Below are 13,720 nucleotides of genomic sequence, written 5' to 3'. Positions count from 1 at the left end.
TTCTACTGCCAATGTTTGTCTATGGAGATTGCATGGCTGTGTGCTCGATTTTATACACCTGTCAGCAACAGGTGTGGCTGAAATAGCCAAAACCACTAATTTGAAGGGGTGTCCACATACTTTTGTAGGTATAGTGAATGTGTTAAACACCCCAAAACAATCACAGCCATTTACACACAAAGTAACATTTAGGTTGAGCCATTGCATACCCCAAAGAGACAGATAAGTGAATGATTCAGATTAATAGTAGGGTGTTGACGACGATGTATCATAGATAAAATATTTCTGCACTTCCTGAAAATAACATTCCATTCGTGAAGAGGTGGAAGGAGGGAGGGGGCTAGAGTGGGCAGGGTTAATCTGTCAAGCACTGTCAATCATTATCATCATCTAGCCCAGTAAAGGCTTTTTGCTCTTCATATCAAATAGCTTCGTTGGGTAGGGTTCAGTCTTCTTGTGTCTAGACTCTAGAATCCTGAGTTTTTCCTGAAGAAGACGTGACCTGATGCGGAAAAACTCCAGACTCTAGTTGTAACCTATAACTAAGGCCCTGAGTTGATCTGTTCTGGTCAGCCTGAAGCTGGCATGACTGTCTATTGTTCTCTTTTCTACACAACATATGTATGTTATTTACAAGACATTTATATCTGAATGTGCTGTAATTTTCACCCAGTGAATAAGCCCACTCTAGCCTGCACCATTACCACAATTTCCTTTGGTTATACCTACAAACCCAGTTGTTGTCTTTCACTTATTGTGATCGTAACATGCCATTGTTCCAAGTTATACACTAGAAAGCTACTATGAAAACAAAAACCTGTTTTGTTCTCTCTAGCTCCCTCTCTCTCTCTCTCTCTCTCTCTCTCTCTGTGTGTGTCTCTCTCTGTGTCTCTCTCCTCTCTCTCAATTCAATTTCAATTCAATTTCAATTCAATTTAAGGGCTTTATTGGCATGGGAAACGTGTGTTAACATTGCCAAAGCAAGGGAAGTAGATAGTAAACAAAAGTGAAATAAACAATAAATATTAACAGTAAACATTACACTCAGAAGTTTCAAAAGAATAAAGACATTTCAAATGTCATATTATGTATATATACAGTGTTGTAACAATGCTCTCTCTGTCTCTCTGTGTCTCTCTCTCTGTGTGTCTCTCCTCTCTCTCTCTCTCTCTCTGTGTCTCTCTCTCCTCTCTCTCTCTCTGTCTCTGTCTCTCTCTCTGGTTTCAGGTCTGCTGAGTGTGAAAATAGGAAGGTATTGTCATGATAACCATCACACAACATCGGTGTGCTTTGTGGAGGTTGGAATGAAGAGAATGTAGAGAATGTGGATGTGTATATTGTCTAGTCATTAATCTGTCAGAAGTGAAAGATGAGTTAAACGATTGCATGTGATCTCCGGTATGAGTCCTTATTTGTGTCAGAACATGTTGGTACATGACATTGCATCATAAAACCGTTTTAATAGAAGTAAAAAACAGATTTTAGGCTAATCTTATACTAGGAAACAAGCTCAATGCAGCTTATAACAAATAAATAACAAGTGGTCCTGTGAGGCCTGGTTGACAGATCATTTCTCTGATGTAGTCTGATTAAGTATATGTAAGGGATAATCAACGAGGGGCTCTATACGCTCTATGGAAAATAATGAACGACGTGAAGGTGTGTTTCACTACTCGCTAGCAGAGTGGAATTGACCTGACACAGAGTTGCATTATTTTCCAGAGAACGCATAGAGCCCCGAGTTGATTATCCCTTTCATACCATGGCTATAATTTGAACTATAGCCATTGAATTCTACCGTGCAAATACACCGCGTGTTATAGGAAAATAATGCATGTTCTAGAATGCCCTTCAAGCCAATCAAAAACAAGTATTCAACAATGCCATGGTATAATTAAGCGATAATGCATGAGGGGGTGTGGTATATGGCCAATATACCTCGGCTAAGGGCTGTATCCAGGCACTCCACGTTGCGTCGTGCTTAAGAACAGCCATTAGCCTTGGTATATTGGTCATATACCACAAACCCCCAAGGTGTCTTATTACTATTATAAACTGGTTACCAACGTAATTAGAGCAGTAAAAATAAATGTTTTGTCAAACCCGTGGTATATGGTCTGATATACCACAGCTGTCAGCCAATCAGCATTCAGGGCTCGAACCACCCAGTTTATAAATAACAGTAACACTTTACTTGATGCAAATTCTTATGAAGTCGTATTGTCTTATAAAGATTCATAGTATGGTATATATCACAGCCAAGGGGCACTACAGTCTCATAATGCTCTATGACTGCATCTATAGGCTGCTATGAATATGTTATGACTGCCATAGATTGTTATGAAAACTGTAGCCCCTTCATAAAATTACTTAACAAGCTACTTCAAGTAAAGTGTTACAGATGTAGCTCTGGGTCATGTTGTGTCTCAGAACCATGTTTTTCAGTGGTATGATCTGGAGGAGTCGGTGGTTTCCACCCTCTTGATAAAGACAGCAGAAGACCGGGTGGGCTGCTGGTAGCTGGTCTCCGGCATGGTGTCTGGGGTGGAAAAGAGGAGGATGCTGGTTGTTATTACAAAGGCTCATGCCACCATCAAGATTCCCTTATCCCTCTTCCTGCCAATCACCACACCTGTTTGCGATCCCTAAATCATATCAATAGTATGAGCCGTCGTAAAACAAGGTTCGAAGGCAAAGGAATGTGAGAGGAGAATAAAAATGCTAACTTTAGAGATTATAGTGCTGTCACGGGCTCAGGGCTCTGTATTTTTGTTACTTGTAGTAGTTTAGGGAGAAAGATAACTTACAACAAGGCTTTGTGGTAGAAATGTTGGTGATAGATTGTTGTCCAAAGCTGTGGGCGGAAAAGGAAGAGAGAATAAAAACATCATACAGCTCTACACAGACTTCATCATCTCTGCATCATGGATTTTGGAAGCTGTCTATGCAGAGGAGCTGGTCATAGTGGACCTTTTGAGTCCCTCAGAGTTTCATCATCTCCTTACTTGGTCTCCTCTCCCTCCAGCAGTTTCCTGTAGGTGGAAATCTCGATGTCCAAGGCCAGCTTGACGTTCATCAGGTCCTGGTACTCCCTGATCTGGCAGGCCATGTCCTGCTTGGCTCTCTGCATAGCTACCTCCAGGTCCCTGATTAGAGCCCTGGCGTCCTTTACGGCCATCTCCCCATGGTCCTCTGCCTCGGCTATCTGGCTCTCCAGGTTGGCCTTCTATAGGGTTAAGGGGGAAAATGTATCAGAAGACCTTTGGAACAGAACAAATAAACGTGGTTTGCTCCACGCTGTTATCATGGGTCATTTTTACAGTCATTAGGCTTTCATTATAGGCCAGAATACATTATTGTATGCATAACGTAGGCCTATGTAGTTAAGGAATGCATAAACACTATCATCATCTGTCGTCCGTTTGTGCCGGTGTAATTTTATCCAGTGAGCTGAGACGTGATGCCATCCGGCGTATGACTTAATTGCTCCATTCTAAAATGTTGCTTTGGCCTCCCAGACAAAGACATACTGGTACTTTAGCCTGAGGGTGTAACATTGTTTCTGCGATCAACAATGCCACATTGGTGCTGTGCCAAACACAAGATAATGATAAGTTGGCCAAAGCAAAAACCAGTCTGGCACGAAGCCTTGACATACAGTACTCCTCAATTATAAGGTGGTGTTCTATCCAGTCTGACACTATAGTCTATGATTAAAACAGTCTTCAATTATAAGATTCTTTATTGCTCCATCCAGTCAGGTGTGGCGCTCACCTGTCCCTTGACAGCCAGGATCTCGTTCTGCAGGCGGCTGATCAATCGGTTCAGCTCGGCGATCTCAGCCTTGGTGTTGCACAGCTCCTCTGCAGCCTGGCCAGCCTGACCGGCCAAACTGTCAACCTGATGTGGGCAGAAACGACAGGGAAAGGGGAGGCATTATAGGTTCACTGGTTTCAAAGGATTATTGACAGGTTTATTTTACGAATGACTGTTTGACCTGCTGTACTGCTCCCTTAGGGCTGAACCCTTAAGATTTCCTCTTTCTCTAACCCCTGACCTCTGAACACTGACCTCCTCACCTTGGTCTTGTACCAGCTCTCGGCCTGCTCCCGACTGCGAGCAGCGATGTCTTCATACTGGGCCTTGACGTCAGCCATGATCTGGTTCATGTCCAGGCCCCGGGAGTTGTCCATCTGAACCACAACAGAGGTGTCCTTCACGTCAGACTGCAGCTCACCCAGCTCCTGTCATGAGAGAAACAATGTAAGTTCTGTAATCTCTATAGTGCTGTATACTGTGTCTCTATAGTATTGGCATCTTTGACTAAAGGGGCATTAAAAATATATATGTATGATTGAACACTGCTTTACCTGATCGTACAAGGCCTTCAGGAAGTTGACCTCATCTCCCAGCCCAGCCACCATGTGCTCCAGATCCACCGTGGACAGGTAACCAGCGTCCATATCCTACAGGACATCAGAAGACAGTCAACAGCTGTGACACCGAGAGACATGCCTACCTGATGCAGCCTCACATAACACAAGTCATATCCCTTTTCTCCTGTTCATATGGGGATGTTTGCTTTACCGACTCTTGTTTACATAGCTAGTTGTAGCCACATCTTTCACACATGGAAAATACTCAAGCTTTACTGAACATAAAAGGCACACTTGTAATACACCTTTGGTGATTTGCCTATTTTCCCTACCTATTATTAATCTTTGGCCCAGGGCAGATTAGTTAGATTAGATCAGAGAGGGACTCTGGCTATACTCTATCTATACAATACATCTACACAGGTAGAACAATACAGTACAGGTGTCAGGGGAGGGAATGTTATCAGTCAGTAGTGTACCTTTTTCAGCAGGACAAAGTCCTTCTCTGCTGTGTTCCTCTTGCTGATCTCATCTTCATACCTGGAACAAGCCAAAGCAAGAGAATAGGGTTAGGGTCTATAACAGGGGTGACCAACTCTGGCCCTGAAGAGCCGCATTATGAAGGCTTTTGTCACAGCCCAGCATGCATGACAGACATGTCTTGCATGACAACGAACATGACAGAGGAATTGGCTAAAGCACAAACAGATCTCCAACCAGACTAACGTCACTGTGTTCTTACTTTGATTTAAAGTCCTCCACATTATGGTGCATGTTCCTGTTCTCCATGTCCAACCTGTCCTTGTCATTGTTGATCTCGTCCAGCTGTCTCTGCAGGTTGTTGATGTAGGCCTGGAACATGGGCTCAATGTCAGAGGGACCAGTTGTCTGGTCCTGCATCAGCTTCCACTTGGTCTCCAGCATCTTGTTCTGCTGCTCCAGGTGTCGCACCTGTGACACACACACACACACACACACATACGTATGAATAATTGATTTGGGTCCACAACAAAATATATTGTTATTATAGATGTTTGGACTCCTCAGTTCACACGTCATGTTTGGCACACATGCACTGACGAATGCAGGCAGGCAGGTACACACACACACACACACACACACACACACACACACACACGGGGAAACAGTGCCCAGAGTGAGAGGTGTGCTTCTAGGATTAGACACTTCAAAAGGAGGAAACAATATCTTCAACCTGTTATTGACTTTACAAGAATGGTTATTTTATTATTATGTAGATTGGAGTGTCATTACCATCATCACAACCATATTCCTGGGCTCTTACGTTATTAAGAAGATGTGATGCAATCCACCTCACTCCTCATTTTTAACACTTTACATACATTTTCTGGATTTACCACAATAACTCTGACTTTTAATATTTTTTCCAGTATTTTTCACTTGAGCTGGAAATTCACACAAACAAAAGACAAACAGCAAGCGGCAAAAAACACACTATTTATACTGTACCTTATCGATAAAAGTGGCAAAGCGGTTGTTGAGACCCTTGATCTGGTTTGTCTCATGGGTGCGGACAGCCTGGATTTTGGGGTCGATATCCAGGTTGATGGGTGCCAGCAGGCTCTTGTTGATGGTCACTGCCGTGATGGAGCCTCCCATGTAGAAGCCACTGCTGCTGGTCCTGGGGCCATTTCTGGAGCCCAAGGACATGCTGCTGAAGTCCCTCACATAATTAGGGCTTGTCCCAGTGCGATTCCTGCTCCTCATACTTATGGTGCCTTTGTGTGGTAGGTATTAAAGCTGGGATGATTGCAGACTGAGGCTGGAGTTGCTGAGCTGTGTTACCGTTAACAAATCAATCCCCTTATATAGAAGGGACAAGGTAGGGACAGGTTAGCCTGTGTGTGGGTGTATGAATGTGTGTGGATGTGGGTGTGAAAGAGATAGTGAAGGTATGTCACTTCTCAATGTGGAAGAACCAGTCAGACGCATACTGTACATACCTTCTTTACGCCCCTTCACCGTCTGTTACAGACATGGTGTACCTGGATACCTGTAATGCTGACTTGCTTTAGGGAACCTAGACTTGTGGTTTTACCTCTACCACATGAACGCCCAAAGGTCCAAAAACATCTTAGAGGAAATGTGATGTGCCATATCAGCCAGCCTTTAATAACAAGACTTTACACTGGCCTTTATATTTAACTTCATATTTCCTCTCTTTAACTGCTGGTGCCATCTAAAAGAGGTAACGATCTGTGTCTTTCATGTTCTCCAAGTCAACTTGTCTAACCCTTGTCCATTCTTTGTCCAGTTATGGGAGTTCAACTGTGGGACCTTATACAGTGGGGGAAAAAAGTATTTAGTCAGCCACCAATTGTGCAAGTTCTCCCACTTAAAAAGATGAGAGAGGCCTGTAATTGTCATCATAGGTACACGTCAACTATGACAGACAAATTGAGAAAAAAAATCCAGAAAATCACATTGTAGGATTTTTAATGAATTTATTTGCAAATTATGGTGGAAAATAAGTATTTGGTCACCTACAAACAAGCAAGATTTCTGGCTCTCACAGACCTGTAACTTCTTCTTTAAGAGGCTCCTCTGTCCTCCACTCGTTACCTGTATTAATGGCACCTGTTTGAACTTGTTATCAGTATAAAAGACGCCTGTCCACAACCTCAAAAAGTCACACTCCAAACTCCACTATGGCCAAGACCAAAGAGCTGTCAAAGGACACCAGAAACAAAATTGTAGACCTGCACCAGGCTGGGAAGACTGAATCTGTAATCTGTAAGCAGCTTGGTTTGAAGAAATCAACTGTGGGAGCAATTATTAGGAAATGGAAGACATACAAGACCACTGATAATCTCCCTCAATCTGGGGCTCTACGCAAGATCTCACCCTGTGGGGTCAAAATGATCACAAGAACGGTGAGCAAAAATCCCATAACCACACGGGGGGACCTAGTGAATGACCTGCAGAGAGCTGGGACCAAAGTAACAAAGCCTACCATCAGTAACACACTACGCCGCCAGGGACTCAAATCCTGCAGTGCCAGACGTGTACAGGCCCGTCTGAAGTTTGCTAGAGTGCATTTGGATGATCCAGAAGAGGATTGGGAGAATGTCATATGGTCAGATGAAACCAAAATAGAACTTTTTGGTAAAAACTCAACTCGTCGTGTTTGGAGGACAAAGAATGCTGAGTTGCATCCAAAGAACACCATACCTACTGTGAAGCATGGGGGTGGAAACATCATGCTTTGGGGCTGTTTTTCTGCAAAGGGACCAGGACGACTGATCCGTGTAAAGGAAAGAATGAATGGGGCCATGTATCGTGAGATTTTGAGTGAAAACCTCCTTCCATCAGCAAGGGCATTGAAGATGAAACGTGGCTGGGTCTTTCAGCATGACAATGATCCCAAACACACCGCCCGGGCAACGAAGGAGTGGCTTCGTAAGAAGCATTTCAAGGTCCTGGAGTGGCCTAGCCAGTCTCCAGATCTCAACCCCATAGAAAATCTTTGGAGGGAGTTGAAAGTCTGTGTTGCCCAGCAACAGCCCCAAAACATCACTGCTCTAGAGGAGATCTGCATGGAGGAATGGGCCAAAATACCAGCAACAGTGTGTGAAAACCTTGTGAAGACTTACAGAAAACGTTTGACCTGTGTCATTGCCAACAAAGGGTATATAACAAAGTATTGAGAAACTTTTGTTATTGACCAAATACTTATTTTCCACCATAATTTGCAAATAAATTCATTAAAAATCCTACAATGTGATTTTCTGGAGAGAAAAAAATCTCATTTTGTCTGTCATAGTTGATGTGTACCTATGATGAAAATTACAGGCCTCTCTCATCTTTTTAAGTGGGAGAACTTGCACAATTGGTGGCTGACTAAATACTTTTTTCCCCCACTGTATGTTCCAGTTATGGGAGTTATGTTCCAGTTATGGGAGTTATGTTCCAGTTATGGGAGTTATGTTCCAGTTATGGGAGTTATGTTCCGGTTATGGGAGTTATGTTCCAGTTATGGGAGTATGTGACAGTTATGGGAGTTATGTTCCAGTTATGGGAGTTATGTTCCAGTTATGGGAGTTATGTTCCAGTTATGGGAGTTATGTTCCGGTTATGGGAGTTATGTTCCAGTTATGGGAGTTATGTTCCAGTTATGGGAGTTATGTTCCAGTTATGGGAGTTATGTTCCAGTTATGGGAGTTATGTTCCAGTTATGGGAGTTATGTTCCAGTTATGGGAGTTATGTTCCAGTTATGGGAGTTATGTTCCAGTTATGGGAGTTATGTTCCAGTTATGGGAGTTATGTTCCAGTTATGGGAGTATGTGACAGTTAGCCAGCACCTCACCTCTTTGTGTTCTTTATTCTTAATTTATAAATTAAAGTCATTGATTAACCAGAGAGTTCGTCCCCTGGTGTTGCAGGTCTAAATCATTCCCTGAAAACCAGCAGTACTGTAGCCCTATAGGACCGTAATTGAAGGATTGGAAATGGTGTTGGTATAAAATTGTGACCCTAGAGGTCAGCATACACATAAAGTAGTAACAATAGGAATGGTACATGGCGAGAAAGCTTTGTTGTGGATAGAACTTAAAATCCAAACCATGACCAAAAAGGGGTGAAAAGTATAACTGACCTCAAATCTGTGTTCACAAGCAACTTCATCTTTCTCCAAAAGGTTACATACTTGACATGTAAATAATTAAGGCCAAAACAAGACTTTGCATATCAAAGCTTGGACCACAGCACAAAAGATTCAGGTAAAACGGGTCTATCATAATTGTTTCAAGTGTGGCAAAATAGATATTCTTCAGTCAGATCTTCTATTTCATGTGCCGTTGCTGTCAATTAATGTAATTTTGATATTAATTTGACCATTATGTAATACTGTAAGACTATTATATATTACTGTCTAAAATGTTTTAGTGCCCCTGTTTTTGATAGTGATAGATATAATCAAGAGACATAAACTACATGGAGGACTGATCAGGTTGCTGCTGAACAACTGAGCCCTCTGTTCATCTCACTCCCCTCTGTGCTCGCTGAAGCGTGGCGCGCGGAGTGAGTGAGTGTGTGTGTGTGTGTGTCGTCCTTGAAGAGCGTGTGTGCATGTCCTGAAAGTGTGTGTTGTGTTTTGACTGTGTGTACTTGTGTGTCTGTGTGTCTCTTAGAAGAAAAGGTGCTATCTAGAGCCTTAAAGGGTTCTTGGGCTGTCCCATTTTGGTTCAAGGTAGAACCCTTTTGGTTCAAGGTAGAACCCTTTTGGTTCCAGGTCAAACCCTTTTGGGTTCCATGTAGAACCATTTCCACAGAGGGTTCTACATGGAAACCAAAAAGGGTTCTACCTGGAACCAAAAAGGGTTCTCCTGTGGGGATAGCCGAAGAACCCTTTTGGAACCCTTTTTTCTAAGAGTGTACATAAGACCTACAAAACTACACATTTTGAATCAACATTGGCTGCTTGTGACACATACGGTGCTCTCTCTAGTAGACAAACTGGCAGCTCTGTGGTAGGTTGTAAACATAAAACTGGTCTGTCAGCCTGCAAGCAGACACTTCTATTCACTGTCATTCAGCTGTGACTACAATGATGATTATGGGTTGGCTCTCCCCATCTAATGGGTTACTACAGTGCACTGTCGGGTGGTTGACAGGTTTGCCCAAGTGTGAAGGCAGATTACTCAATCATCACAGTTCCACAGATAGAGTAACAGATATAACTAGATTGTCTATAACCAACCGTGTGGTTTGGTTTTGAGCACTGCTCTCATTTGATATTAGAATTGTAGCGGTGTGAGACTGATTATCCTATCTCTATCTACACATCTCATATACAGTGAGGGAAAAAAGTATTTGATCCCCTGCTGATTTTGTACGTTTGCCCACTGACAAAGAAATGATCTGTCACGATCGTCTAAAGGAGCGGACCAATACGCAGCGCGTGGAGTGAACATGATGACTTTATTAAATAAAGCACAACACGAGAAAACAAAACAAATGACGATACGTGAAGTCCTCTGACACCGACAGAAACATAGAAACACTGGAACAGGAACAATAACCCACAAAACAAAGGTGAAAACTGACAGTTTAAATATGGCTCCCAATCAGAGATAACGAGCCGACAGCTGACACTCGTTACCTCCGATTGGGAGTCATTGACTACAACATACAACCACCTAGAAAAACAACCCACAGACCTGCAAACATAGAAATACACCCGACAGAACTACCAACATAGAAAAACACCCAAATCCCCAACCAAAACAACATACACTCTAGCTCACATACAAAAGTCCTAGAGCCAGAGTGTCACAGTACCCCCCCCTAAAGGTGCGAACTCCGGGCGCACCAACATCAGGACTAGGGGAGGGTCTGGGTGGGTGTCTGTCCACGGTGGCGGCTCTGGCCCCGGTCGTGATCCCCACCCCACCACAGTCACAACCTGCTTCGGTAGCCTCCTCCCAATGACCACCCTCCAACTAACCCCACCTGGACTAAGGGGCAACACCGGACTAAGGGGCAGCACCGGGATAAGGGGCAGCACCGGACTAAGGGGCAGCACCGGACTACGGGACAGTACCGGACTAAGGGGCAGTACCGGACTAAGGGGCAGTACCGGACTAAGGGGCAGCACCAGGATAAGGGACAGCACCAGGATAAGGAGCAACACCGAGCTAAGGGGCAGCACCTGACTAAATGGCGGATCCTGGCTGGCTGGCTCTGGCGGATCCTGGCTGGCTGGCGGATCCTGGCTGGACGGCTCTGGCGGATCCCGGCTGGACGGCTCTGGCGGATCCCGGCTGGACGGCTCTGGCGGATCCCGGCTGGACGGCTCTGGCGGATCCTGGCTGGACGGCTCTGGCGGATCCTGGCTGGACGGCTCATGGCTGGCTGACGGATCTGGCTGCTCATGGCTGGCTGACGGATCTGGCTGCTCATGGCTGGCTGACGGATCTGGCTGCTCATGGCTGGCTGACGGATCTGGCTGCTCATGGCTGGCTGACGGATCTGGCTGCTCATGGCTGGCTGACGGATCTGGCTGCTCATGGCCGACTGACGGATCTGGCTGATCCTGTCTGGCAGAAGGCTCTGGCTGATCCTGTCTGGCAGAAGGCTCTGGCTGATCCTGTCTGGCAGAAGGCTCTGGCTGATCCTGTCTGGCGGAAGGCTCTGGCTGATCCTGTCTGGCGGAAGGCTCTAGCGGCTCCGGTCTGGCGGACGGCTCTGATGGCTCATGGCAGACGGGCGGCTTTGCAGGCTTTGGGCAGACGGGCAGTTCAGGCCCCGTTGGGCAGACGGCAGACTCTGGCCGTCTGAGGCGCATCGTAGGCCTGGTGCGTGGTGCCGGAACAGGAGGTACCGGGCTGAGGACACGCATCTCAGGGCTAGTGCGGGGAGAAGCAACAGGGCATGCTTGACCCTGGGGACGCACCGTAGGCCTGATGCGTGGTGCCGGAACTGGAGGTACCGGGCTGAGGACACGCATCTCAGGGCTAGTGCGGGGAGTCGGAACAGGGCATGCTGGACCCTGGGGACTCCCATAACGCCTAGTGCGGGGAGCCGGAACAGGGCATGCTGGACCCTGGGGACTCACCTCACGCCTAGTGCGGAGAGCAGGAACAGGCCGGGCTGGGCTGGCGACGCGCACCATATCCCTGGTGCGAGTGGCCGGAACAGGCCGGGCCGGGCTGGCGAAGCGCACCGTATCCCTGGTGCGTGGAGTAGGAACAGGCCGGGCTGGGCTGGCGAAGCGCACCGTATCCCTGGTGCGTGGAGTAGGAACAGGCCGGGCTGAGCTGGCGACGCGCACCGTATCCCTGGTGCGAGTGGCCGGAACAGGCCGGGCCGGGCTGGCGACGCGCACCGCATCCCTGGTGCGAGTGGCCGGAATAGGCCGGACCGGACTGGCGTAGCACACCGTGGACCTGGTGCTTGGAGTAGGAACAGGCCGGTCCGTACCGGGAACACACACCACTGGCCTCAACCGAGGATCAGGAACGGGCCGGACCGGACTGGCAACACACATCAGTCCTTCACGCCGTGCCACACACACTTCCCTCCTTCTACTCGCCAATGACTCCCGTACTCCGTTAGCCTTCTCTCCTTTTCTCCCTGTGGCAGCCTCCTGCTGCCCAGCTGCCCAAGCCATGTGCCCCCCCCAAAAAATTTCTTGGGGTTGCCTCTCGTCCTTCCGACGAAAAACCTGCTGCCGCCGATGCTCCTCTCTCGCCAGGGCCTTGATCTTCCCCCAAGGTCCCTTGCCCCCGAGCATGTCCTCCCAGGACCACGATTTGCCCACCTGGGCCATCGCCAGCCTCTCGATCTCCTTACCCGGCGCCTCCACCCATGTCCAGTCTCTTTGCTCCTGTACACGCTGCTTGGTCCTTTTATGGTGGGTTATTCTGTCACGATCGTCTAAAGGAGCGGACCAATACGCAGCGCGTGGAGTGAACATGATGACTTTATTAAATAAAGCACAACACGAGAAAACAAAACAAATGACGATACGTGAAGTCCTCTGACACCGACAGAAACATAGAAACACTGGAACAGGAACAATAACCCACAAAACAAAGGTGAAAACTGACAGTTTAAATATGGCTCCCAATCAGAGATAACGAGCCGACAGCTGACACTCGTTACCTCCGATTGGGAGTCATTGACTACAACATACAACCACCTAGAAAAACAACCCACAGACCTGCAAACATAGAAATACACCCGACAGAACTACCAACATAGAAAAACACCCAAATCCCCAACCAAAACAACATACACTCTAGCTCACATACAAAAGTCCTAGAGCCAGAGTGTCACATGATCAGTCTATCATTTTAATGCTAGGTTTATTTGAACAGTGAGAGACAAAATAACAACAAAAAAATCCAGAAAAACGCATGTCAAAAATGTTATAAATTGATTTGCATTTGAATGAGGGAAATAAGTATTTGACACCCTCTCAATCAGAAAGATTTCTGGCTCCCAGGTGTCTTTTATACAGGTAACGAGCTGAGATTAGGAGCACACTCTTAAAGGGAGTGCTCCTAATCTCAGTTTGTTACCTGTATAAAAGACACCTGTCCACAGAAGCAATCAATCAATCAGATTCCAAACTCTCCACCATGGCCAAGACCAAAGATCTCTCCAAGGATGTCAGGGACAAGATTGCAGACCTACACAAGGCTGGAATGGGCTACAACACCATCGCCAAGCAGCTTGGTGAGAAGGTGACAACAGTTGGTGTGATTATTCGCAAATGGAAGAAACACAAAATAACTGTCAATCTCCCTCGGCCTGGGGCTCCATGCAAGATCTCACCTCGTGGAGTTGCAATGATCATGAG

At 46.1% G+C, this 13,720-nt stretch overlaps 1 protein-coding gene across 1 annotated transcript; it reads right to left on the bottom strand.

The window, feature by feature from the left end:
• Positions 1-2,441: 2,441 nt before the first annotated feature.
• On the bottom strand, positions 2,442-6,122 carry LOC311149518 (intermediate filament protein ON3-like; the record flags this gene model as incomplete). Its single annotated transcript, XM_084186702.1, has 9 exons — positions 2,442-2,539; positions 2,811-2,854; positions 3,006-3,226; positions 3,775-3,900; positions 4,080-4,244; positions 4,371-4,466; positions 4,856-4,916; positions 5,119-5,327; positions 5,865-6,122. The coding sequence occupies 9 exons, from the start codon at positions 6,120-6,122 to the stop codon at positions 2,442-2,444; spliced, it is 1,278 nt and encodes a 425-aa protein (XP_084042828.1).
• Between the last annotated feature and the right edge of the window lie 7,598 nt (positions 6,123-13,720).

This window comes from Coregonus lavaretus (assembly GCF_964263955.1).
Source record: "Coregonus lavaretus genome assembly, chromosome: 22".
Classification (NCBI taxonomy): domain Eukaryota; kingdom Metazoa; phylum Chordata; class Actinopteri; order Salmoniformes; family Salmonidae; genus Coregonus; species Coregonus lavaretus.
This window is presented reverse-complemented; position numbering and strand designations above follow the sequence as displayed.